The 26,619-nt window shown below is 42.6% G+C and overlaps 1 protein-coding gene across 3 annotated transcripts in view; it reads left to right on the top strand.

Moving 5' to 3' along the window:
- VPS53 (VPS53 subunit of GARP complex) overlaps positions 1–26,619 on the top strand; it is a 139,225-nt gene that overhangs the window by 34,075 nt on the left and 78,531 nt on the right. For all 3 annotated transcript variants that reach the window (XM_027625518.2, XM_027625519.1, XM_027625520.1), the window contains 7 exons: positions 1,684–1,770; positions 5,369–5,484; positions 7,202–7,321; positions 17,681–17,759; positions 20,506–20,649; positions 21,393–21,535; positions 24,099–24,240. In XM_027625518.2, the coding sequence (XP_027481319.1) occupies positions 1,684–1,770; positions 5,369–5,484; positions 7,202–7,321; positions 17,681–17,759; positions 20,506–20,649; positions 21,393–21,535; positions 24,099–24,240 (831 nt within the window). The remainder of the gene's footprint in view (positions 1–1,683; positions 1,771–5,368; positions 5,485–7,201; positions 7,322–17,680; positions 17,760–20,505; positions 20,650–21,392; positions 21,536–24,098; positions 24,241–26,619) is intronic.

Genomic DNA, 26,619 nt, shown 5'->3' with positions numbered 1-26,619 from the left:
AGAGTGGGAGAGGGAGAAGCAGACTTCCCGTGGAGCAGGGAGCCCGATGCGGGGCTCGATCCCAGGACTCTGGGATCATGACCTGAGCCGAAGGCAGACGCTTAATGACTGAACCACCCAGGCGCCCCTGGACATGCATTTTAGAGGCCGTAACACAATCACGTGCAACAGCTCAGCGTGTGAAACTCCTGTTTGCGATTGAGCAACACACAGGGCAAGGAACTCCAAAAGCAGCAAGGATTCCCAGTATCAGAAGAAGTGGACAGCCCGGGAAACCTATGAAGGAAAGGAAGACACAAGCCCTGCCTCCAGCAAGGAAGGAATTTGCTGCAGAGGAAGCTAGCCCGAGTTTGCTTTTTGGGGATGTTTTTAAAGTACAAAAGACGTATGAGTTGAGTTCAGGATCTAGAGGCATTTTCATTGGGTATAGCTGAACACAGAAGTCCAAATCATTCTGTCAGGGCTTCTGTCCTTCTCCCTTCGTCTCGGCTCTGCTTTCCTCTTCCCTCTGTGGGAAGCTCTCAGGGAGGCTGGCTGTTTCCCTGTGCAGGCTGAGAGGGCCACACACAGCTCTAGGCTTACACTGGCCTTATCATTGCCTTCAGAGAGGGCTTGTGAGGCCCGGGTAGGACAAACCACTCTTCAATCCAACATCAATAAAGTGTGTTTGATGAAATGCAGAATGAGTTCTTCTTCTGGCTGCTGCATCTTTTCTAAGTACATATGTCTTGCACATGTGTGGTTTTAGCACCCTGACAGCTCCCAAAATATCGCTTCTCCTACTCACAGAAGCGATCGTGGCTTATCATACTTTTCTTGTGTGGCATCCATCTTCTAGGTTTTTCAGTAGAAACATTTGGCTCACTGTTAGCTTTAAGTGTCCCTTTCTAACTTCATGTCCTAGGTTTCCAAACGGGGTACTAGAAATGTCTTTAAGGTTTGCGACAGTCCTGGAATCCCCATGTACAGTTCATTTTGTTGAAAGTACACCCTTCTAGAACTTTCTAAATTCAGAGTTTCTCCCAACTTATAGCCATCTGTGTCTCTCTACAAGTTTTGACGGTTATTATGGATGTGTGCATGTACATACAAACAAAAAGGCACAAATGTGCATGTCTTGTTTATATGTTATCAGTAACATGTAGTAATCTCTAAGGGAGGGAAGAATAAAATAAGATGAAATCAGAGAGGGAGACAAACCATAAGACACTCTTAACTATAAGAAATAAACTGAGGGTTGCTGGAGGGGCGGGAGGTGGGGAGATGGGCGTCACTGGGTGATGGGCATTAAGGAGGGCACGTGATGTAATGAGCACTGGGTGTTATATGCAACTGATGAATCACTGAACTGTACAGCTGAAACTAATAATACACTATATGTTAATTAATTGAATTTAATAAATAATAAAATGAAAATTTTTTTTAAAACATGTAATCCCGGAGATGGAGGGAGATCGTTTTTAAATTAAAACTTTATGATTCAGGTTGGCAAGAATCCTGTTTATTTGCCTGTATCCAAATCCTAGAGTCTGTCGTCTACTTTGGCGCAGTAAAATTGTCTACATAAGTACAATGAATCAAGAGAGCTTTATGGTAGTTTACTTCCGAAACTAGACTCGATTATAGTGTAGTGACTGGTGCTGTCTTGTGTTGCTTGTTTGTCATGTCTTTCTCTTATTCTAGGCACTTGAAGAGGCCCAGAAAGCTATTCAGCAACTCTTTGGCAAAATCAAAGATATCAAAGACAAAGCAGAAAAATCAGAGCAAATGGTGAGTTTAGGTTTCTTCCTAACTTTTTTGCACTTGAAGAGGAAGTTAGGTTCTTGTCCAGTCATACTAATTACTGGGCTTTTTCTCCCACTCGCTGCCAACCACAGCACCCACATCTCTAAAGCAAGCCCTGTTGAGAACATTCCAGATCGATTCAAGAGGAGCTGCTAGACATGCCGTGACTCACCATCCCTGCTGCCCTACATTTGCAGCCCTGTTTTTAAATAGGAAAAGTTTCCTTCTTCTTTCCCAAAAATAGTTTTCTAGTCATTTTGGATTCCTTTCTCTGGCATTTGTATATATCATGTATTTCTCAGTTAAGATATATGATATGTAACTTGGTATAGCGTGAAAACTGGTACAGGATCTGGGAGGGAGGACGTCTCCTGCCACGATACGTGCTTATGGTTTTGATTAAGTTCCCCCTTGACAGATTTGTGTTCCCTGGTGATGTACTCAGGAGGCCTCCCTGCTCACCAAGAATCCAGCCTTCCCCACTCCTACTCCATGGGGGGAGGGGGGATTCACTATAAAACGTTAGCTCCTGTGTTCACATTCTGACCACGTAATGTCATGTCTCTGAATTGTCTCTGAATTCCAGTTTCTTCAACTGTAAGATAAGAACAATCACACCTGCCTTAAAGGATTGTTGAAGAATTAAATGTATGAGGGGCACTGAGCATAGTACTAGGCTTGTGACTGAAGTCATTACTAATGTCATTTTCCCCCCTACTTTTGGTTACAAAAACTCCCAAATCCTTACCGTCTTCTCGCCCTATATCCTCTTCTGATTCACTACAGGAACAGAGCTGATGTCACGTTTCTGTGTATGCTGCAGCTCTCTTCAGTGGCCATTTGGCACAATAGGGAAGGATATGGAGTGGAGGGGGACGGGCAGCTTGACTGAATAGTGGAGAGCATGACCTCTGCAGGCAGGCTGCCTGCGTTGGGATCCAGCCCCTCTACTTACTAACTGTGGCAAGTTATTGAACCCATCTGTGCCTTGGTTTCATCACTGTAGAATGGAGATAATAGTCTGGGTACATCATAGAATTGTGGGGACTAAATGAGATCGTGTGTGACAGCCACAGCCCCTGAGTCAGATTCGGTCGTCGCTGTCCTTACCGTTAGCGCTTCCTGTTCTTCTTTCCAAGCAGGCAGCGTTATGGGCCTTCACTGCCAAATGAGGGGTCAGAGGAACAGAACCCTTTCATCAGAAGAAAAATACTAATATCTGTGCTTTGTCACAGAATTAAATAGTCTTTGAGAGGAGGCTGTATGTCATCAGAGAGGGATTTGGATTTGTGGTTCTTTCCCCAAGGATGCACTGCCTCAGCACCATCCATAGGCCGTCGAATCATGAAAGTTAGGAGATGTTTTATTTTAAAGCAGTTTGCTCTCCTGGCTAGCGCTTTGCTAAAGGGAAGAAGAGGTAGGACTGAAGAGAGAACTGATAATTGTTGTGCTCCTCCAATGTGCCAAATACTGTGCCATAGATATCCTTTTATATAAGTAATCTAATTTAGCTCTCACACCTGCTTCTCCCTCCCCCTCCCCCTGCTCATGCTTTCTCTCTTTCTCTCAAATAAATAAAGTCATTTAAAAAAGATTTATTTATTTGAGAGAAAGACCATGAGCAGGGCGGGAGGGGCAGAGGGAGAGGGAGAAACAGTCTCCCCGCTGAGCAGGGAGGCCAATGCAGGGCTCGATCACAGGACCCTGGGATCACGACCTGAGCCGAAGGCAGGTGCTTTAACTGACTGAGCCACCGAGGTGCCTCTATGATGACTCATCTTACAGATGAGGAAACTGAGCCTCAGTGAGGCCAAGGAGTTCCCAATTCTAGGACAGAGTTGGTGAGTGGAAGAGCTGAGATTCAACCCTAGAGCTGCCTAACTCCAAAACCTGCCATGTCATGTCCTGTCGTTTTTTGGCTGTCCCTGGCTAACAGTTAAGGTACATTAACTACGGGTATCCTATTTGTATAATGATCTCTGTGACTTTGACCTGAGAATCCTTTGCCTGAGCTCGATTTGTCTAGGGAAGCACAGGATATGTGATGGGGGGATGGGAGGTACTGGGAATGGAGAGACCAGTCACTTCTGGTGCAGAGCTCCAGGGAGGGCCTGAAGGATGAGAAGAAAGGGACAGTTTTTGTGATGAGGCACAGGAAGAACATTCAGGATTTAGTGGCTAACTAATAATGTAGGAATGAGTAGAGTCACAGATGGCTGTGACTTTTCATGCAATAGTTAAGGCTCCTGATGTTAGCGCTGGAGCTAAGGAAGCTCAGAAGAGGTGCAGGGATTTTTCTGTAGAGAAGAGGGTGATGATTTCAGTGTTGGAAGTGGGTTATCAGATTCTAGGACCAAACTCCTGTACTAGTTCACTGCACCACACCTGTTCTTGTTTTTCCCTAAGCTCAGTTACTCCGTGAAGAAGTTCTTAACCTATTCCCACCCCCCCTACCCCCACCCCCAGGGAATAGAAATAAAGATTTTGATGGCCTGAGAATTACAGGGAGTGTGGGCTCAATGGGGAATTCCCCGTGAGAGAGACTTTTACTGCCAGGATCCAGGTCAGCTTAGCAGGCTTGTGGGTGTGGAACGAAGCTGTGAGGGTCATAATCTTTACTTTATGGGTTCACCCGGGGTGATCAAACTCTGAAAAATCAGATCATGTGAACTTAACTCACCACCAAGTTTTTCACTTTTAATGGGAGATAGGTCTTTCCAGTGACTAGAATATTTGTGCCTAGTGTCCAGGGCACTCTCTTCCTTCCAGGCATCAGAGAACCCAGGAAACCAAATTGCTCTTCAGAAAGTTTCTTGGTCAACATAAACTCAGGCAGTTCAGTGGAACATTCTACCTAAATGTTAGTAAAGTTGGAGAATTGTTCCCACTTCATTACTGAATGCGCTTTTCTAGTGACTGAAATATACTTGTATTCCAGGTACAGAGTTTATTTCTCTTGGATCTACTGGGTCAACACTGTCTGAATTTTACTTCCCCCATTATCTTCTTGCTCCTGACAACTTCACATCTCCTCTGTGACAGTACATGTTAGGCATATGTTATGTTATTTTAGTCTTCTTGAGATTTGAGAGCAAGTCTTTCCTTGCTGGGGATCGGGCAGTAAACCCTAGTTCCATGAATAAAGATCGATTCAACAGAATTAGCTGACTAATACTGTCCATTTTGTGTCGAACCTAGTAGCCCCCCATCAGAAGGCATACTTTTCTGACCTTGTTCAAGAGGAGATGTGCCAAACTTGGCTCCTGGACCCTGTAAGCTCCATACTAAATTGCTATTTGGATTACTCCATTTGGGGTGAAAAATAAAGTTCATTTTGTTCTCACAGTTGAAGATTTTGTACCCCTGGGTAAAGCCTTCTGAAGAAATGCCAAATGAAATTTAAATGGACTGATTGGAAGGTATTTTGATTTTATATGTGATGAGAATGTATGTGTTTTCTCCTGGAGCTAACCTGAGGGTTTTTTCCTTGCTTCATTTGCCTTATTTTCTTGTGGAGCTACTTGCAAATGGATTTACATCTTTCTTAACCTTCCTTTTTCTCCTGTGGTTTTTCACTACTTAGGTTAAAGAAATCACCCGCGATATTAAGCAGCTAGATCATGCCAAACGCCACCTGACCACCTCAATCACAACGCTGAACCACCTGCACATGTTAGCAGGTGGCGTGGATTCCCTCGAGTAAGCAGCGTCAGCTTTCTCTTTGGGGTCCACAGGAAATGAACGTGCCATGTAAAGAACATGGCATCATAGGTATTTTACTCCTCAGCCAGGGAAGGCTCGCTATTCTGCCCCACTTTTCTGCAAATTGGTCTCAAGTGTTTAGTTACCATTTGGCTTTGTGCCCTCTGGTGTTCAAAATGTAACAAACACCTGAAAGTTGGAAGTGAGTTTGCAAGTGAGTGTGGAAAGGACCCAGGTAGCATGTGGAGAATGATTCCAAGAATACGGCTCGTTTAAATGTGGTAGATCTCTGCCATTAAGGCCAGCAAGGTCATTCAGGACCATAATCTCTCCCTATAGCCCCTGCCTTGGCAGGTTTTCCTGCTTGTGTTGGGCTTAGTTGCAGTACGTTGGATGTTCTGTATAGAAATAGGGCTTTAAAAAAGAGAGAGAGAAAGCAAGAAAGCAAGCAAGCAAGAAATAAAGAAAGTCTTGATTTATCATTCATCCCACTTTTTTTTCAACCCACTTTTTCAAAGACTGTAGCATCCTGTTTGGTTTATAGAGGAGCTGTAGGGAATGATGCATGAGGACATTAGAAGTAGTATTAAAAGGAAGAGCTGGTTATTTACCACAAGAAGCAATCCAAACGCCTCTTTTACTAGCAAGATTCTAACACAGCTGAGAATTCCCCCTGCCCCAGCTTCAGTAGTGTCTCATATGTAGACAGAGAAAGAACATCTTCATAGAAATTTAGATGCATCATCTGAAGCTGGGAGGACAGGGTCAGACCCTTCCTGGTCTCTCCGGGCATTCTGTGAGCTCCAGCAAACCCTAGTCTGTCCTCCTGCGAGTAGTGATCAGAGATATGAGCCAGCCAGTGGGAGGCTAGAAGAGCAGTTTCCTTGTTCCTTGCTCCGGATGCTCCAGATGTTCCTTCCCACCAGACTATCAGACCAGGCTGCATTAGCACCCAAACACATTGGTTTGAACTTGGTACTGTCTTCTTAAATGCCTCTTTTTTTTTTAATGCCTCTTAAGGGAAGTCATATATTATACATTTAATTTAAAAGCCCAACTCTAATAAAAAATTTAGATCTAATAATTTGACCTTCCTTGTGTGTGTAACTGTTGCTTTTATTAGTATCCTTTTATTTAAACTTCATTAACCTTAGTAATAGGGAAAGTAGACATATCTGGGAGAGTTGCTTAACATTGGCTTAAAACCTCCAGATTTGAGTTAACATATAAATGCCCTTTGTTGTATCGTGGGAAGATGTGTTTGGTTTGCCCATATGCTATAATCCTCAGACAGTAACATTCCTATCCCTGTTTTCTGTTAAAAGTCTGCTAATCCCATAATACCCAACACAAATCCATAGTCTTCGCAGATTCCCTACCCCCATCCAACGAGAATCCATCACCCACACATTCTTTTGTACCTTTCATAACACATAATGTGTGTTTCTGTTTAGAACTCAGTTTATCCCACTTGGTATCAGATGTGTACTTGGCTCTGTCTCTCTTACTGAGCAATGTCACTTTGACGATTTTGGCTAGGTCTTTTTTTTTTTTTTTTTTTTAACCTCTAGTGTGCAAGCCCATATATACTCAGTGCTCAGTAAATGGTTACATCGAGTTGAAGTCTGTTTTGTAGCTCAGAGTGGGTTTTTCCACATCTGTATCTTGTGTCCTTCATGTTTTTCTAGATTCTCAGCTTCTTATTTCCTTGCAGAGCCATGACCAGGCGAAGACAGTATGGAGAAGTTGCTAACCTTCTTCAAGGTGTGATGAATGTTCTGGAGCACTTCTACAAGTATATGGGAATTCCACAGATCCGGCAGCTTTCTGAAAGGTAAAAGGTCATTGGAGAAGGCAGTCTTCTCCTTTGGGAAAAGATGGCGCTAGGATGCGCTTCAGCACTTAGCTCAGTATGTTCACTGCAGAATCTTCCTGTAAGAAGGACCCTCAGATGTCATCTGATGTAACTCTGTGGGATATAGATGTCTACTCCACCCCTTTCCAGCTCCTTACCATGTCTTCTAAAGCAATCTCTGTCCGATAGTTGCTGGCCTGGCATCACTGGAGGGGCAGCTGGTGAGTTAAGGGTTGTCCACATTTGTGAGGGAAACTGTTCCTGTTGTCTCTTTCCTTGTGACAGGCCACCACCACACTTAGTAAGGCTTATAACAACAGGTGTTTCACTCATGTAATTTAACCTGCCTCGGCAGGAACAGCTCACCTCTGCTCCATGCAGCATTGGCTCAGGTGGGTCAGGAGGGGCCTGAGGGATCCATGGCTCACTCTCATGGCTGGCAAGTTGGTGCTTGTTGTCCGCTGGGAGCTCAGTTGAGTTGTCTTCCATGGGCTGCTTGGTCTTCCTCATGGTGAGGTGGCTGGGTCCCAAGAATGAGCCTCCCAAGAGAACTAGGCCTTGGAAGTCACGTAGTGTCACTCCCGTCATCACAAGGCAGCCAGGATTAGAGAGGAAGGAACGTAGTCTCCCCTGTGCCTTCAGTGGGAGGAATGTCAAAGTCCCATTGATGAAAAGAGCATGTGGGATGGGCTATACTGCTGTGGCTGTTTTTGGAAAGTCTCATTTGCCACTAGAACTTAAGATGTGACAAAACGATGAGTTAGCCTCTTCTTCCCACCTCTGTCGACTTTGAATTCCACATTCAGAGTCATAGAAAGAAAGCCTGATGCTTAGAAGGAAGATTCAGATTCAAAAGGAGAATAAGAGGGGAGTGAATTCAGTGTCTTTTCTTTTCTTTTTTTTTTTTTAAAGATTTTATTTATTCATGAGAGACAGAGAAAGAGAGAGAAGCAGAGGGAGAAGCAGGCTCCCAAGGAGCAGGGAGCCCGATGCGGGACTCGATCCCAGGACCCTGGGATCATGACCTGAGCCGAAGGCAGACGCTTAACCATCTGAGCCACCCAGGCACCCTTCAGTGTCTTTTCTATTAGAAATAGCAGCAGAGAGAATACTGAGGAGGCAGAGATGATCACAATTGACGAATTCTGACCTTTCTTGAACAAAGAAGAGACAAAGGGGCTGGCTCTTAACAGCATTTCTGTCTTCTTAATCAGGCCTGATTACTACAATCCTTTTTCCTTAAGTTTCTGTATTTTTAATCATGTAAGTAATTATGTAATAGAGGTATACATTTTCTTTATTTTTAAAAAAGTCATATATACAGATGGAACTGAAGTCCCCTTTAGCTCTCCCTGAGATCCTAGTGCTACCTATACAGGCAGTGACGGTAGTGACTATGATCAATTTAATATGGATTCCTCTCGATTTTTATCTGTGATTTACAGAAATCTGTAGTTTCAGTTTGTGGTTTTGGTTTGTTTGGTTTTAAGTAAATCGTTTCACACCATATGCTTCGTTCTGAAACTTACTTTTTGGTTTTAACTCGCGATGTATTTTAGAGATTTTTCTACATTGATATGTACAGACCGACCTCATTCTTTTTGTTATTTTTTAAATTTTTTTGATTTTATTTTTTTAAGATTTTATTTATATATTTTTGCGAGAGAGAGGGAGTGCACACCGTGTGAGAGAGAGAGAGAGAGAGCACAAATGGGGGGAGGGGCAGAGAGAAAGGTAGACTCCCCACTGAGGAGGGAGCCCCATGTGGGACTCGATCCAGGCCCCTGGGATCATGACCTGAGCCAAAGGCAGATGCTTAACCGACTGAGCCACCCAGGCGCCCTACCTCGTTTTTTTTAATTGATGCCTGGAATTCCGTAGTATAACATACCACAGATTATTTAACCATTTTCATATCACTAGATTGTTTGCCTCTAATTTTTAAAAAGCTATACCTTTTCGCACATCTATAAATACTTCCCTAAGATAGATTCTGGGTCATGGGTAAAGTGCAATTAAAATTTTAATAACCACTGCCCATTTGCCCTCCCAAGAGGCTTTAGCTGTTTTATAGTACCATCTGTACAGTATGTGAGTACCCACTTCCCCGTACCTTCAGCAATGCTTTATATTTTATTGTCAGTTTTCCTTTTTTATTTAACTGGTGGATGAAAAACAGCATCGTGTTCCTTTCATTTCCATTTCCCTGGTGACTACTGAGACTAGTTTTCTTTTGATTATTGGCCATTTGCATTTCCTCTGAAAAGCCTGTTTATAATCACCTTTTTGTCTATTGAGTTATTTATTCCTTTCTTATTGCTTCTATATATTCTGGATGTTAATACATTGTCAGAGCTGGTAGATCTCGCCTGTAAAACCATCTGGGTGTGTTACCTCTCTTAAAGGCAGATCTTTGACTCTCACTAAGATTTCTTCCATGGTAATTAATTGGTCTCAGGTTTCTTCTTTTTTTTCCTTTGGTTTAAATTGTGTTAATATATACATAAAATTTACCATATCAATAATTTTCAAGTGTGCAACTCAATGGCATTAAGTATATTCACAATATTATACAACCATCACCACTTCTATTTCTAAAACTTTTTCATTACCCTAAACAGAAACTCTTACCCATTAAAGAATAACTCCCATTACCTCCTTTCCCACCTCTGGGAACCTGTGTTCTATTTTATGTTTCTGTGATTTGGCTAGTGTAGCTACCTCATATAAATGGAATCATACAATATTTTTTCTTCTATGTCTGGCTTATTTTACTTAGTACAGTATTTCAAGGTTCATCCATGTTGTAGAATGTATCAGAATTTCATTCCTTTTTAAGGCTGAATATTTCATTGTGTATGCACACAAACACACACACACACACACACACATTACATTTTGTTCATCCATTATGGACACACAGATTGTTTCTACGCATTGGCTGTTGTATGATAGACGAAGCAAATCTATTGTCTGGCATTTCTTGTTGCCTGTTAAAAATCTGGTCAATATGGGATGCCTGGGTGGCTCATCGGTTAAGCATCTGCCTTCAGCTTGGGTCATGATCCCGGGGTCCTGGGATCGAGTCCTGCATCAGGCTCCTTGCTCAGCGGGGAGCCTGCTTCTCCCTTTGCTGCTCCCCCTGTTTGTGCTCTCTCTCTCTCTGACAAATAAACAAATAAAATCTTTTTTTAAAAAATCTGGTCAATCTGATTCTTACTCCTTTATAAGATAATCTATTTTCATTTGATTTTTATTTTGCTCTGGAAGCATTTGGGATTGGGGAAGGGGGCTGGTCAGGAATTTTGCTAGGATATAGGTCTGTTGTCCTTTATGTTGCTCTGTACTTACCATATCTTCAATCGGAAGACTCATGAGTTTCTTAAGTTCTGAGAAATCATTTTCTTCTGTTTCTTTGAGTAATTTCTATGCTTTGTTCTCTGTACTCTCTCTTTGTGGAATTCCTATTGCGTGAATATTGGAACTTTTAGATCTGCCATCTATCTTTCTTTCCTTCCTTTCTTTCTTTTAGGAGGAAGAGGGGGTGAGGCAGAGGGAGAGGGCAAGAGACAATCTTAAGCAGGCTCCAATGCCCAGTGCAGAGCCCAACATGGGGCTTGATCTCACAACCCTGAGATCATGACTTGAGCCAAAATCAAGACTTGGACGCTTAACTGACTAAGCCACCCAGGTGCCCCTGCTGCCATATTTCTTAATTTTTCCTTCATACTTTGCATCTTCTTCCCCCCCTCCCCTTTTCAGGCTGAATTCCTCAACTCAGTCTTACTGTTTTAATATATTCTTCAGTTGTGCCCATTCTGCTATTTGGCCCAACTGTTGAATTTGTATTTCAGCAATCCAACTTTAATCTTCAGGATCTCTAGTTGATTCTTTTTTTCACAGGCACGATATCCTCTTAAATCTCTCAGGGAATATAGATTATATGTATTTTATTATTTATTTATTTGTCTGTTTTTAAAGATTTTATTTACTTTTAGAGGGGAGAGGGAGCAGGGAGAGGAGCAGAGAGGAGGAGGGAGAAGAATAAGCCGACTGCACTGAGCGTGGGGCCGGCTCGGGGCTCAGTCCCATGACTCTGAGATCATAACCTGAGCTGAAATCAAGTGTCAGCCACTCAACCGACTGAGCCACCCAGGCCCACAGATTATATGTATTTTAAAGCTCTGATTTGCTTGTTCTGTTTCTTTGTCCTCTGATAGCAGGTCTTTGGTTTGTTGAGCATGGTGACTCTTTCTTGGCATTAGCATTCCTCCAGTGTTTAGTGATTTCTAGCTGAAAGCTCATTTTTGGCTTTGAGATTCTCTGTCATCCTGATCAGGGATGCTCTTTTATTGCCGTCTGCTGGTGAGGGAGAGGGGTGTACGTGCTGCTCAGCTAAGGGCCACGGATAGCTCTTCTTAGGTGAGGTGGGGCTGGAGCTGAAGGGGCTGACAGGTAGATATGCCAGTGGCTAATATTCTGGGCTTGGGGCCTCCCTGATCTGCCTGGATGTTGTCAGCCCTCTGGCCACTGCGGGGGTTCTCAGACCCATACCCGTTTCTTGACCTGGGCGTTCAAGGCAAGGATGCAGACTTGGACACCAGTTTTGTGATTACTCATCTTGCAAGAGCCCAACATATCCTGCTGGCATTTACTTCAGGGCCCCTCCTGCTCTTGGTATCCACTACCCTCATGTCTTTCATTTTTGAAAAGCAGTTTTCAGCAGTGGTTTCCTTCTTCAGTCCTGTGGTACCAGGCAGTCCTGAGTTTCTAGTGTGCCACTTATTTTCATGCCTCGTTCTGGATTTTTATTAAAACCTTTTTATTATTTCTAAGGATCTGGGGCAGGAAGGGGAGATTGCAACATGTGCTCAGTGTGCCATCTTGTAGTGGAAATGCCAGAGAACTATTAGGGAATGTAAGAACAGAGCTTGGCAGAATACTAAGGAAATCACCACCCTTTCCCCCATCCTTCCTAACTCCTTCACACTTAGAACTGGCTGATCGCCATATCACACTGGGGGCATGAAGTAGCCAAGGGAGCAGACAGAGGCTTATGAGCTGCCAGAAAGAAGGAAGCTTGGTCGGAGAAGGCAGACTTATTCTCAGGGGATGGAGGAGGAGAAGGGAAGGCACTATCACCTCCCCTTACCCTTGTGACAATCCAGAGTTGATCTTTTTTCCCATTCACTTATTCTTTCCTTCATTTACCTAATAGATATATACTATGGACTTTCTGTGTCCTAGGGCCCGTACTGGGGTGCTGAAGGTACAAAGTAAGAAATACATACTCTCTGCCCTCAAGGAGTTCACCATTGTTGTGTGGAGAAGAGAGACACTAGTAGAAAATTTTAGTATAGCATAGATCCAACAAAACTGATAGATGCTGTACAAGCAATAGCAGGATCTCAGAAGAGGAACTAAAAGACTTAGCCTTTAGGGGCTGAGGGCAGGGGTCACAGAAGAATTCAGTTTTCATCTGATTTTAAAAGAATAGGTAGGATCTTTCCAGCAAGACAAGAAAAGAGGAGGAAAAATAGGAGAGAGGGAACATCATGGTACTTCGGGAGACACCAGAGTCTGAAAGTCCGCATAGATAGGGTCACATTTTATATGCCTTGCGAAAGAGTCTGTTCTTTATTTTGTGGACAGTGAAAGATCTTAAGCAGAGAGGGGCATGATCTCATTTGTGCTTTGTAAAAGTCTTATGGACTGTGGGTATAGAGGACTGGAGATTGAGACTATGTTCTAGACCAGAAAAGATAAGAACCTTACCAAGACAGTGACCATGAGGTCAAGGAGATCTGTGGAGGAGTTGGTTCTCAATTGGTTGTGTTGGATGGGCATTGTTGGATGGCAGGAATATGGCAGAACTGAATTCTATTTCTAAAAAGGCAATGTAGGGACAAACAAGAGGATGCACTCTTTTAGGACTCTGCTTTTTAACATTTTTCAAAAAGGCGCTTTTATAAATTTGAAGGAACTTTGTGATCACTGTTATAAGACATTTCTCCTTAAAATGAGAAAATCTAACATTCTGGCAATGTATTTTGGTGCTCTGAACATTCATTATCATGTAGGATTGCTGCAAACAGGAGGACTTACTTTTCTTTCCATTCGTTTAACAACTGCTATTTGCAAAAATTTTGTGTAGTTTAATACAGAATAAATATGTGCTATTAAGTAACACTAAAAACAACACAAGAGAAGAAATCTTCTCTGGTTTTCAGTGCCTGACTACAATTGTTTTTCAAGAGGTACTAAAAGTTTGAGGAAAGTCCAGATTTCTTATTTTTAGCATCTTTTCTGGTGAATTCTCCTCCCTTATGTTTGCATAGTGATGGTAGAACCATCTGGAAATGATAGAAATAGCTGTTTGTTGGGGGGCAGGGGAGAAGGCAGCAGAGTTCCACTCTATGAATTGCTTTAGTTTCTCCAATTTAATAGCTTGCTGTCTATAAATCGTAGAAGTCACATGAAAGGTTGTGCTCTGAAATTTTTGCCTGTACATTTGAAATATGAAGTTCGTGGACTTTGATTTGAATATAGCTATTTCCTCCAACTACCCTTATGGAAAATGCTTAAATGTTAATGTAGCATTGAGGGAAAGATTTTTTTCTTTAGTATCATCTTTACATTTCAGAGCCTCCTGGCTTAAAAATATCCATGAAAGCAAATGTCTCTGGTAATCAGTCAATATTTCCTGAGAAAGAGTGGAAGATTCTTGCATTCTCTTGAAACCTGTAAAATTCTCGAACTAAAAAATATTTTTCAGTTGCTAACCTCTTAGGTGTGAGAGATAAGACTTGGCAGGTTGGTGGGGGCGGGTGTGTCACATGGTATAGCAGTGAAAGAAATTAGAGAATGAAAAGGCCTGACTAGCTGTGTGACTTTGACAAGTTCTTTCTGAAAGAACTTCAGTTTCAAAAGCATAGGGGTTGTACTTCATTGTCCCACTGTATCACGCTTAAGATTCTGGATTTGGATTCTTTATAGAGCCTATCTGTTTGAAAATAGAGCGTCTGACTAATCTAACTAATTAGCCATTCTATCCAGTACAAACTATATGTATTTGGGAGGTCAGTTTATTGTGAAGAGCTGAGGGTGTTTCCCTTGAGGCATTCACAAGGTAATGGAAGCATCAGGATTACTTTATCTACAAATGTCTAAATAATTTTCATAATTTGCTATATCCTTCTGCTGCCACCCATTGTGCAAACTGATAACACATTTAGGAAAGGCCACCTTTGTTTTTTGGTTTTTTAAATTTATTTATTTGTCAGAAAGAGAGAGAGAGCACAAGCAGCGGGAGCTGCAGGCAGAGAGAGAAACAGGCTCCCCACTGAGCAGGGAGCCCGATGTGGGACTCAATCCCAAGACCCCAGGATCATGACCTGAGCTGAAGGCAGACGCTTAACCGACTGAGCCACCCAGGCGCCCCAGGAAAGGTCACCTTAGAACAACCTTTTGTCAGATGGCATGGAGGATGCTAGAAGTCGTTGGTTGACTTCCTTTCTGAGCAGCACAGTGACTCCTTTGTTTCCTAGATGTGATCGACACGGAGTTGTCACCATCTAAGTGGACTGAGCTTATTTGGATACCGGGAGGAATTTTTATTTATTCTCTATTAGTTGTAGATAAATTTCTTAGTCGTTCTTAATGGAAATTATGGTAGATCAACTCTGTTCTGCTAACAGAGTCTCAGTTGGTCCCATCTCTTTACAATAGGAATTCACTTTTCCTTGTTCAAAGAGGAAGGAGTTTGGCCTAAGATGTTCTTTTAGTGTTGACTTCTTTCTAGGATCCTGTTTAGGCAACTGATGGTAAAGACCACTATTCACATGTCACCCTGAAAATACATGGAATCATGGTTGGGATTTATAGATGTTGTCATTAATATTAGTATGGGAAACAGTTGCTCTTTCATCTGAGTCACTGATGGACACTTGGAAAACTATGCTTGGAAACGTTTATATTCCACTCTTGGAAAGTGGGCAGAAGCCCACTCTTCTGCTCCAACAGTAGTTATACCTCTAGCTTGCGGTCGCCTGTGAAGGTGTCTGCTGTTGCCAGCTAGCTCTAAAGGTGGATGCTGGGGAATAAGCAGTCCCGGAGAGGACAGTGAGGGACATCCAGCCCAGGCCTGCGTGGGCATGTACCCTCTTACTTCACAAATCTTCTTAGTTGTGGCCCAGGTAAGGGAAATGACTTATTTACACGTGGCTCACTGGTGGCACAGCTAAGTCTAGACTGTCTCAAGACGTGACTTTGAAAATGGATTGAAGAAGATGGCAAGGGGATCTGCAAATCACACTCTGGTACTTCCCCTGTCTTCTGTACTCTGGAAGTGCCAAGCCTTACCATAGGCTCTGGTTGTCTTTTCAGGCACCCCGGTAAGAATATAGAGTTAGGGGATGAGGGGGGAGGGTGTAAGAGGCAGAGCTGGGACCTTCATACCCCTGAGATGGAATGTCCCTGATGGGGGCGTAGAACTTCCCCTCCAGGAATTGTCCCTGTGGCTTAGGGAGGAAGTGGTGCTCTCTTTGTACTGCTAAGAGGCAAGTAGGAACAGAGGGGCTGGAGGCTCTGGAAGCTCTGTCTTGTGACCTGGCACTAGGGGAGGCTGTCTGCCTGGCCCATCATGTGGAGTCACAAGACCTCCAAGGTACAGCTTTACAAAAGCCTGTTCTCCTCTCCTGTCAGAGCTCACACTCAGGGCACACTACCCATTGTCCATTCCGCAACTCTAGGTGGATGGCCCTGGTTGTGATCTGGGGGCTACTCCAGTAATAGCCTTGTCTCTGTCACTGAGTGACTAAAGAGGCTGCAAACCCACCTGTAAGAGTGGTTTTAAAAGTTTTGAAGATAGTGGAAAAACCCTGGAAAGTATAACTGTGCCCCAGAAGAAAACAGATTGTTCAGGGTCCTGCCTATCCCCTCATTAAAAAAGAAAAAAAAAAAATTCTCAGTAGGTTGCCAGCCACTGCTGAATAGCCAAAGAAATTGTGGTTTTGAGCTGTTCGCTATTTCTAGAAACTTTAAAGTTAATTCCGAAGTAACAGGGTGGAGACCAAAAAAGGAAGAACACTATTTCATGGTGCTTTTAGCAAAGGTAAAATATTTGCCTCAGGCTCAGGGCAGTCAGCTCTGGGGGAATGGCTGGGGCTAGGCGTCCTGCTCCTGGAGGCTGGGGGAGGACCTGGTCATTGCAGGTGGTGCTGACACGCACAGTTCCTTTCTCACACCAGCTCCTCTCGTTTCAGCTGACAAGTATTTCTTGAGCTCCTGGTAGACATGCAAATCGCCAGGTTAAGTACTGACCTCCCCTTTCGAGCTCATATTTGTTGTTAGCCAGCCTTCTGAGGGAACTTCAGTCTTCATTCAGTGGCCTTCACTCCCAAGTAACAGCTCATTTTATCTTTCAGATCTTTTTTTTTACTTTAGAAAACATTCCTTTTGTTCATTTTTTTTTAAAGATCTTACTTATTTATTTGTCAGAGAGAGAACACAAGCAGGGGAGTGGCAGGCAGAGGGAGAGGGAGAAGCAGGCTCCCTGCCGAGCAAGGAGCCTGATGCGGGACTTGATCCCAGGACTCTGGGATCACGACCCAAGCCAAAGGCAGATGCTTAACTGACTGAGCCACCCAGGCGTCCCTCCTTTTGTTCATTTGTTGTTGTTTAATGAGTTTATTTATTTATTTGAGAGAGAGAGAGAGAGAGCAGGAGGGAGAGGGAGAGAGAATCTGAAGCAGACTCCCTGCTGGGTGCAGAGCCCGACGCAGGGCTCGATCCCACCACCTGAGCCAAAATGGAGTCAGAGGTTTAACCAACTGAGCCACCCAGGTGCCCCTCCTCTTGTTCATTTGTTAAAACTAATGATCCTGATGTTGACTTCCAGGTTGAAAAAGCAACATCTCTGAGGTAGTATGGAGCCCTCCTTCATTCTGGACTCCAGGGAACAGGGGCACAGCTATAGCAGTAATCCAACATGGATTTCTATTGGATTGGGCATTTTTATGTAGCACTTTCCCACAGCATAACTACCCCCTGATGACACCTTGTAAAGATTAACATATATTCCCTTACACCAGGTGAGGGTTGGCCTAGAAAAGCTTTGGGATATGGAAAATCCATCATGAGAATAAATCAGATGCCTGGGTCCTGGTCATAAACCTGCTCCTAACTAGTATGTGACCTCTCTTATCTAGCCACCACCTCGCCACTCCCCGGACGATCTCTAAAGACTTCAGCAGTTCTGAGCCTGATCAGTCTTCGCATAATTACTTATGGATATGTGAAAATTACACCAGGCAATGATATGTTCTCTTTTCCCTACAGAGTGAAAGCTGCCCAGACTGAGTTAGGACAGCAAATCCTGGCTGATTTTGAGGAAGCATTTCCTTCCCAGGGCACCAAGGTATTGTTTTCCCTCCAGTCTTAGATGTTATCACCATTCTTGCCTAATTCACACTCTCTACCGTTACCATTCCAAAATTGTCTGCTGGCAGCTGTAAGTCTGTTTGCTAGAGGTTCGGAGTAATGAGACCATCCTTGATTTTAAATATCCCAAAGCAATGTTGATTCTTCATCTGTGTTCTTCCAGCATCAAAGAGTGAGGATTTATTTTGGTTTAATTTAATATGTGTCAAACCTAATATCTCGTCTGCCCAGCAAATTCCTTTTTTCTCATGGCTGTGTTAAAAAAAATTTTTTTTTCAAGCCGCAGTGTTTTTTAGAATCGTTACATAACTTATTGGTTTCAGTTTGGTGAAAAGACAGCTGGGAGGAGCATCCACAGGCTTATGTAACTCTCTGAGTGACACAGTTAGGTGACTCACTTTTAATGACCAGAATCCTGTTCTTTGGGATTAATCCCTTTAGCTCTCGCTGGTGGCGTGGCTGTTTGTGTTGTGTCTGCGAAGGCCGTGGTATTTCGCTTGTGAGCTATGGTTACACTTCTCCCATAACAAGCTTTGCCTCACTTGGCTGTCACTGCGCTTGGGTAACTGCTTTTAGCTCTATCTTTCAAACTGTAGCAGATGTAATCTTAATGCTTTGCATGTGTCGGGGAGAGAAGAACCTTCAGAAGCTTTTTTTCTCTATTATTTGAGCTATTTCAAGAGAAAGAATTATTCAACACAGAAATGAACCAAAGCACACACAGGCAAGCAGCGTTCCTCACTGCACTTCGTGGGTGGAGATGGGGATATATGTTCGTTTACTGAGCCAAGGAACGTTTCCTGGACCCGCTCTTTAATTCAATAACTGGAAATATCTTAATCATTTTTCTTTGTGCTCCATAAAAGAAACTTAGGAAGTAGGTGGGGCTAGCTGCCCCAGCTTTGTAGATTACTTCCTATGGGAAACCTGCTCTTGATTTGCTTTTGTTGTTGTTGTTGTTGTTGTTAAAGATTTTATTTATTTATTTGACAGAGACACAGCGAGAGAGGGAACACAAGCAGGGGGAGTGGGAGAGGGAGAAGCAGGCCTCCTGCTGAGCAGGGAGCCCAATGCGGGGCCTGATCCCAGGACACAAGCCGAAGGCAGATGCCCAATGACTGAGCCACCCAGGCGCACCCCTGCTCTTGATTTTAATGTCTGCATATATTATGGCTGCCTTCTAGTAATCAGATATTTTATTTGTAAAACATGTTCCTTTCAGGACTTTGTATTCTTTATTCATTTGATATAATTGTGGGGAATGGATATTGGAAAGCCATTCTGTAAAAAGGGATTGCAAAATATTCACAAATTATAAACACCAGACTGTTCTCAGCCCAGGGTCTGCTTTACTATACTCTGGTATCTAGCCCAGTTTCAAGAAGTTTCAGAAAGATATGAATGAAGCCCAGCTTTATTGTTTAGAAGAAACTAATCATGACCTACTTTATGTCTTTCTCTCAGATCCCGCCAAGCAGATGAAGTTAAAATTGTTTTCTTTAACAACTTGCTTCCTTTTTCTGTGGCTGGGTAACTTAAATCTTTAAGTTTTCTATTCTCCTTTTCAGTGACTATGGATTTTTCTTAAAGGCCTTGTGTTGCTATTCCTATTTCACAAATAGAAATCAAGACATTAAAATTGTACAAGGTAACCTACTAAGTCCTTTTTAAATGAAAATATCTGAATCCATGAGCCCATCAGTTTCAGCTTCTGTGACTTCTCTATCAGATCAAACACTTTCATCCAGAAGCAAGAGGTGGGCAGTCAGAGTGCTCAGCAGATGACATAACAGCCATTCAGCACAGAGTGAGTCAGCATCTTAACAGTTTAGCTCTCAGGCAGCTTAGTAACACTTCTAAAACTCTTGAACTTCAGTCGAGACAGATATACTGTTGGACAGAGAATCATAAAGATTTGGAAGAACATTAATCATCACCTAATTGAAGTTCATTTTTTTTCATTTATTTTTCAGATGAGTTTCAATAACTGCGCCAAAGCTACACAGCTATTTAGCCAAGCCACGAGTAGATTCCAGGTGTTCTTTTTGCTCTAGTCCACTCAGCCAACCATGTTCATTCAGTGAGTTACTATAAAGAAAAGTTTGGCAAGACTGGATTGCCCTCAGTAATAACAAAGGCCTTCCCATCATGATGTATCAATATGGCCCCTCAATAGCCTTCTACTGCCTTTCAGATAGATCAAGGGACTGATATCATAATATTTTACCTCTGGCTACCTGCCTGGGTAGTTGACTGTCAGCAAAACAGGTCTGGCAGTTTGGAACCTGGTTTTAGATTTTAAATGCCACTGCACTGTTTGGCACAAATACGGCACTTTAAGAACAGGAATCTGGGGTTGGAATCGGGAAAGTGGCACATGTGGAGTGAGACTGGTGTCCTTCTGAATTGTATGGCTCTTCACCAAAGTGATTTCAGTTTTTGTATTCAGAAAGCAAAATTTCCTATTGCTGGCCCTGTTTCCAAAATGTCTCCTTGCTGATTCACAGAGTAGCTTTTCTATTGACTACTATGGACTAGCTTAGTAATTCTTTCATCAAGTAACAAGTAACTAAAATATCCATCCACAGCAAAAGAGTAAGTGTCAGGGAAGTGGAGGTAATAATAACTTCAAGAGAGGAACAAGAAGTAGCAGCTGTCAGAGGCCGTGAGATTTAAAGATTGTTTCTGGCTCTTGAACTGGTGTATGTTGTTTGTTTTACCAGAGGCCAGGAGGACCCAGCAATGTCCTACGAGATGCATGTCTGGTTGCTAATATTTTGGATCCTAGAATCAAACAGGAAATCATCAAAAAGTTTATTAAACAGCATCTGTCAGAATATCTAGTACTTTTTCAAGAAAACCAAGATGTAAGTATTGACCAAATGAAACCAATGTTCAGTTTGAATTTTACTGAAAATTAAATGCCCTAAAGTCTACTGATTCATATTTTAGTAGTATTACTGCCTTAAAATGTTGATGGTTATACTGTGACTTTTAGAGGCTGACTGTACAGTTCAGTGGGTCTTAACCATTTTGAGGTCACTGACCCTTTGGAGAAATTAATGGGAGCTACAGATCCTCTCCCCAGAAAAATGTACCTATGCATAAAACTTTGCATATTCAGTTTCAGGAAATTTACAGATCCCTGAAGTCTAATCGTAGACCCAAGTTAAGATCCTCTGGATTAAGTGGAAAAGTAGCCTAGATTCTTTAAAACTGAGAAATAGGGATGCTTGGGTGGCTCAAGAGCAAGACTCTTGATTTTGGCTCAGGTCATGATCTCAGGGTTGTGAGATCCGTCGGGCTCTGCTCTGGGTGTGGAGCCTGCTTGGGATTCTCTCTCTCTCCCTCTGAAAGAAAGAGAGAAAGAAAGGGAGGGAGGGAGGGAAGGAAGGAAGGAAAGAAGGAAGGGAGGAAGGAAAGAATAAGGAAGGAAAGAAGGAGAAATAAAGCAAAATTGTGAGAAAGTAAGAAAAAGATAAATGAAATAAAATTGTGAGAAAGAAAGAGATTGGTTGTGTTTTTCTTGGTTCTGTGTTTTTGTTTATTTCCTTAAACTGTGAACACTGTTTCTGAGCACTGGGTGAATTTTGTTCCCTACCTTCCTAAGGTTGCCTGGCTGGACAAAATCGACAGACGCTATGCCTGGATAAAACGCCAGCTGGTGGACTATGAGGAGAAATATGGTCGTATGTTTCCACGTGAGTGGTACATGACCGAGAGGATTGCAGTAGAATTTTGCCACATCACAAGGTAGATTCCAACTCTACTGGTTTTATTGTTAATTGAAATTGGTTGGTTGAAATCAATCCCCTGGTCTCTAGGGGTTCCATCTTGTCTTGTGGATTGGGTACCAGTTCCACTTTTTTTTGTTGTTGTTTGAGAGTCATCATTTGAATGAGAACTTCTTCACCCGTGCTGGACTCTCTCCCTTTAGAAGACCCTTTTCCTGTTGAAAGTCAGATTTTATTAACCCAAAACCAACCCCTAAACTCCAGCTGCAGCTGTATTCTAACTTCTCCAACTTCAGAGTTCCAAACCTAGAGGAGAGGACATGTATGTGGAGGAAGAGTAAAAACTTCTAGGAAAAAAGTGAAAAAGGGTACACGAGAGTCCTGGGCTAGTAGCCTGTAGTCAAAGCACTTTTTTTTTCTGAGAAGTAATATATATAAAACACAGCAGCTTCATCTGCTCTTGTCTTTGCTCTAAGACTTTCCTGTAGCCTGACCCTTGCCTTGAACAGCCTGCCTTCTGGACTTAACCTAGTCAAGGCTCATCCACCAGATTTCCCTGTTATTCATCACGCCACATTTTCTCCTGTGTCTCTATTATATATATCAATATACAGTGTATATATCTATCATCGTTTTGCTTCTCTGACTTGCTACATACATCGTTCCATAGGGACAGGGGTAGTTCTACTTCAGTGACACTCAGGAAATATTTGCTGAACAAATTTCCTGCCCCTAATGCAGTGTATTTGTAGTCTTTGGATAGTTAATAATATTGGCATCTGAATGTTCTAAGCATCCTAAAGACCTCCTGTCATTCATCCTGTCTCTGCAGTTTCATGAATGTAGCCCAAGTCCAGACAGTCCATTTATATTGAAGAGATAAAACCCAAGAAAGTTAGATCGGTGTGTCCATGACAAATCTAAAGCTAGAGTCAAATTTTTTTTATTTTTTACTTGCAGCTGTACCACAACAGTGGTAGTAACTGGGTTTTATTAGTTATCTGTGGCCTTCTTTTTTTTTTTAAGATTTTTTTTTAAAATTTATCATAGCATAAGCACAAGGAGGGGCAGAGGGAGAGAGAGATAAGCAGACTCCCCACTGAGTGGGGAGCCCATCGTGGGGCTTGATCCCTGGACCCTGAGATCGAAGTCAGACGCTTAGCTGAGCCACCCAGACACCCCAGTTATCTGTGCCCTTCTCACAGTGCACAATTACATTAACTCCAGGCTAAATCTTTAAAAGTCCCATGTCTAAGCATAACTCAGCCACCTTAGAATAATTCAAGGTATGCATCTTTCTTAAAATCAGAGAATATAATGAAGTTGTATGCTTTAAACACATGGGGGATGGATTTCTTAAGAGATATTGGCTATTAGCTTCATTTTTTTTTTAATAGACTTTATATTTTAGAGTAATTTTAGGATCACAGCAAAATTGAGAGGGAGATACAGAGGTTTCCCCTACACTCATGCCCCCACACATGCATAGCCCCCCTACCATCAGCATCCCCCACCAAAATGTACATTTGTCACAATTGATGAACATGCATCAACAGATGATTATCACCCAGAGTCCACAGTTTACATTAGAGTTCACTCCTGGTCTTGTACATTCTGTGTGGCTCTTGTTCTCAGAAGCACGTGTGCTACCATAGGTTTAGATGACCTTTAAATGTTGATTCAAGGACAATTGTGTTTGTCACGTTCGAAGTCCTGATTAGCAAAGAAAGCAAATTCCTTGAGAAATTGATAACTAATTCTCTTTAACCTACAGTTCAGTGACTTGCAAACTAATCTGTGAAGACTGCAGTCTGCAGGAGACTGGGAGTATGCTGAAGCCACAAATCTGCCCTCGTTGTGGCAGCTAATGGCTGTGTTGCGGCTGTTGCTGCCAAGCTTTCATTGTTGGAATTTTGGCTAAAATCCTACAGATACATAATTTCCAAAGAATCGCAGAGACTCTTTGGTTTTGCCATTTCTTTGTATGGGAAAATAACCATGGCTCAATACTTCCAAAGAGCTCTCAGGTCACTGGTCCCTCACAGCTCCTATTCTGAAGCACAACACTGGAGTGGTACGTAAGCTTCGCAGGCACTACCCACCTGAGCACGTACATGTCACTTTTCACATGGGGATTCTAGTCTCTCACGTGTATTTCCGGGGCTCCTGCTCTCTGGTTGAAGAAATGGTGATTGAGCTCTTTGGAAGAGGGGCTTTGTAATTTAGTAGTTAATGACTTGTGACGTTATATAAAATATATGCATTTTTATAAAATACTGAGTGCTTTAGATATATATTATTAACAGATTATAGAAAGGTTGAAAGATCTAAAAATAGTAGTGACCATGTAAACAAATCGATCTCTCCTTAATCCTTGATTTTTTTTTTTGACTACTGGATAATTTCATCTTCAGATTCTTAGAGTATGTATTTCTATTCTCCAAACAGTAAACTTGGTAACAGACCTCAGGATTTGAAATGACCACATATTTTTTTTTTTTGATACAAGCTAAAACCGTTTGCTTTATCCTATCTTGAACAGTTTTTTTTTTTGACAACATTCTTATCTCTTTGTTTTGAAGGACAGAACTTGCCAAGATTATGCGTACCAGAGCTAAGGAAATTGAAGTGAAATTGCTTCTTTTTGCTATTCAAAGAACGACTAACTTTGAGGGGTTTCTCGCCAAACGCTTTTCCGGGTGCACCCTGACGGATGGAACTCTGGTAGGACCTTCCTGAGGGAGGCTGGAACACAAAATCAGGGGGTTGGGCGGTTGGGCTTCAGTTCAGTCTTTCCTAGTTTGGTGGTTCCATTCAGTGGCTCGAGTGCTCAGTCCCTCATTCCAGGGATTTCACTAAATTACGTGAATGGTGATGCAGAGTATTCTATGGATTTAGTGGTTTCTCTTATGCAGTATTTCAAGTTTTTAGAACATCCTGTCATTTATCTAAGTAGTGGCCCCATTTTACAGACTGGTAATTTTGTGAGTGAGAGTATGTGGAGAAGCAAAGAATTATTTTTTCATTTTATTCTGGTATTTTGTTTGAATTTTTCTTTTCCTTTTTTTTTTTAAGATTTTATTTATTTATTTGACAGAGACACAGTTGGGAGAGGGAACACAAGCAGGGGGAGTGGGAGAGGGAGAGGCAGGTTTCCCGCGGAGCAGGGAGCCCGATGCAGGGCTCTGGGATCATGACCTGAGCCGAAGGCAGACACTTAACGACTGAGCCACCCAGGCGCCCCTGAATTTTTCTTATACAAATGCATTTACATAGTTTTTTTAAAATACTTTTTGTATTTACATGCTTGTTATTTTTCAGTTTTTTTTTAAATGAGGGAAATGAGCCAAAACAGTGACTGCTTAAAGAATTCTAATGTGGAATCCACACAGAATAATAGCTAACATTTTTTGAACATCCTCTGTGTGTCCCACATTGTGCTAGGGGCGTTTGCCTGTGCTCAGTCACTTTGCTTCATCAGCTATAGGGGGGAGGTGTTATATTCATTTCAAACTTAACAGTGGTCTCATAGCTAATATGTAAATGCAGAAAAACAGCTACTCTGGATGAAGCAGGGAAGTAAGAGCAGAGATTGGGCCTGGAGTCCTGTTCACTTGTTCACCCTTCACCTCTACTACCTTCTCTAGCCCCCATGCTCTTAGTCCTAAAATCCTGGGACTTCAGTGGAATCCCCTCTTTGCCTCCTTGTAAGATCTGCCTCAGAGTAGGTGCATCAGGAGCTGGTCCCTCAAGACACTGGGCTGAAGAGTTGTGGCAGCAACACTCAGTTTTAAGGCAAGACCATAAGGCCGTGTCTACTTAGGGCCAGTCATGACTATTGAAATAAAATACAAGGAACCATAGAGCATTGTTTCCATACTAAAAAAATAAAAATACATATGTATACTCCTCTGCTTGTTACCTCATGTTCAAAACTGGTTTATTTTAGTAACAAGGAAAAAAATAGGCCACGAAACAAATTAAAATGCCCTTAAATAAGATGCAAGTCACAAAAAGAAATAATAGGTAATGGCAATGCGATTGAAAGAAGAATGTGTCTCTCTCCTGAGAAGTATTTGGTTGACTTCAGCAGTGCCTGACAGCTTCATGTTGGCCCTCCTCTCTGCCCTACCCGAGCTGTGTTTCTGGCCTGATTTCAAACAGAGACTCATGCAGCTCTGGGTTTAGCCCTACAGAGATCTGCCTGGGGACAGGAGGTTTAAGCATTGAGCATAGACCCCGCCTGGGAGTGCGCCCCTGTGCACCCATGGCTTCCACCTGGGCAGGGTCAGAGGAGCCTAAGGACGGGTTCTGTGAGCCAGTATTCCAGTTAACTGTATGGCAAATAGATCCTGATGAAGGCTGCTTGAATAACGTTAGTGTCAAATACCTGTTTTGAACCCTTCATCTCCTCCCTTGGCTGGGCCCTACTTCCTAGTGATTTTGCTTTTACATTTAGGGAGCTATAGGATTACAGGGGAACAAATGGCCCTGTTGTATCTGATGACCAGGATAGCCTGTAAACTTGGATGTGTCCCAGGACACATCACGTCTCATTTGTGCTAGGAAATGCCTCACAGGCCCAAAGAGGTAGAGTAATGTGGGCTCCCTCTGGACAAGGTGAGCCTATTGAACAGGATAACCATGTACAGACCATGAAAAACTGGCAGGAGCTGTTTGAAGACCACGCTTTTTTTTTTATTGAAAATAGGTATCGGAATGTCAGAGTGGCAGCTGTTCCACAGTCAGCACCTTCTGTCTGAGGGAGGACAGGGCTTGGAGATGCTTGTTTCTCAGGACCGTGTGCTCTCTGCACTTGTGCTCACTCTGCAGGGCCAGGCTCCTGGACTGAGCCTCCCATCTCCTGGCACGTGCTGCGCTCTGTGGGGTCAGTTATGGTCAGCTGGGAACACTTGAGCCTTTTGGGCTTTTTTGTTTTGTTTTGTTTTTTCTGTCTTCTGTTTTGGAAATTTTCTGGCATAATTGATTTATAAATTTCTCCAATTGTTCAGTTGTTGCTTCTCCCTATCAAGTTTGCAGAGAGTTTTAGATTACAACTCCTTGGCCAGAAAATCCTGCTAAGCCATAAACTCTTCATTCTCC

This window comes from Zalophus californianus, chromosome 16, assembly GCF_009762305.2.
Source record: "Zalophus californianus isolate mZalCal1 chromosome 16, mZalCal1.pri.v2, whole genome shotgun sequence".
NCBI classification, from domain to species: domain Eukaryota; kingdom Metazoa; phylum Chordata; class Mammalia; order Carnivora; family Otariidae; genus Zalophus; species Zalophus californianus.
Note: the sequence above shows the minus strand (reverse complement) of the source record. Positions and strands in the feature narration are given on the sequence as shown.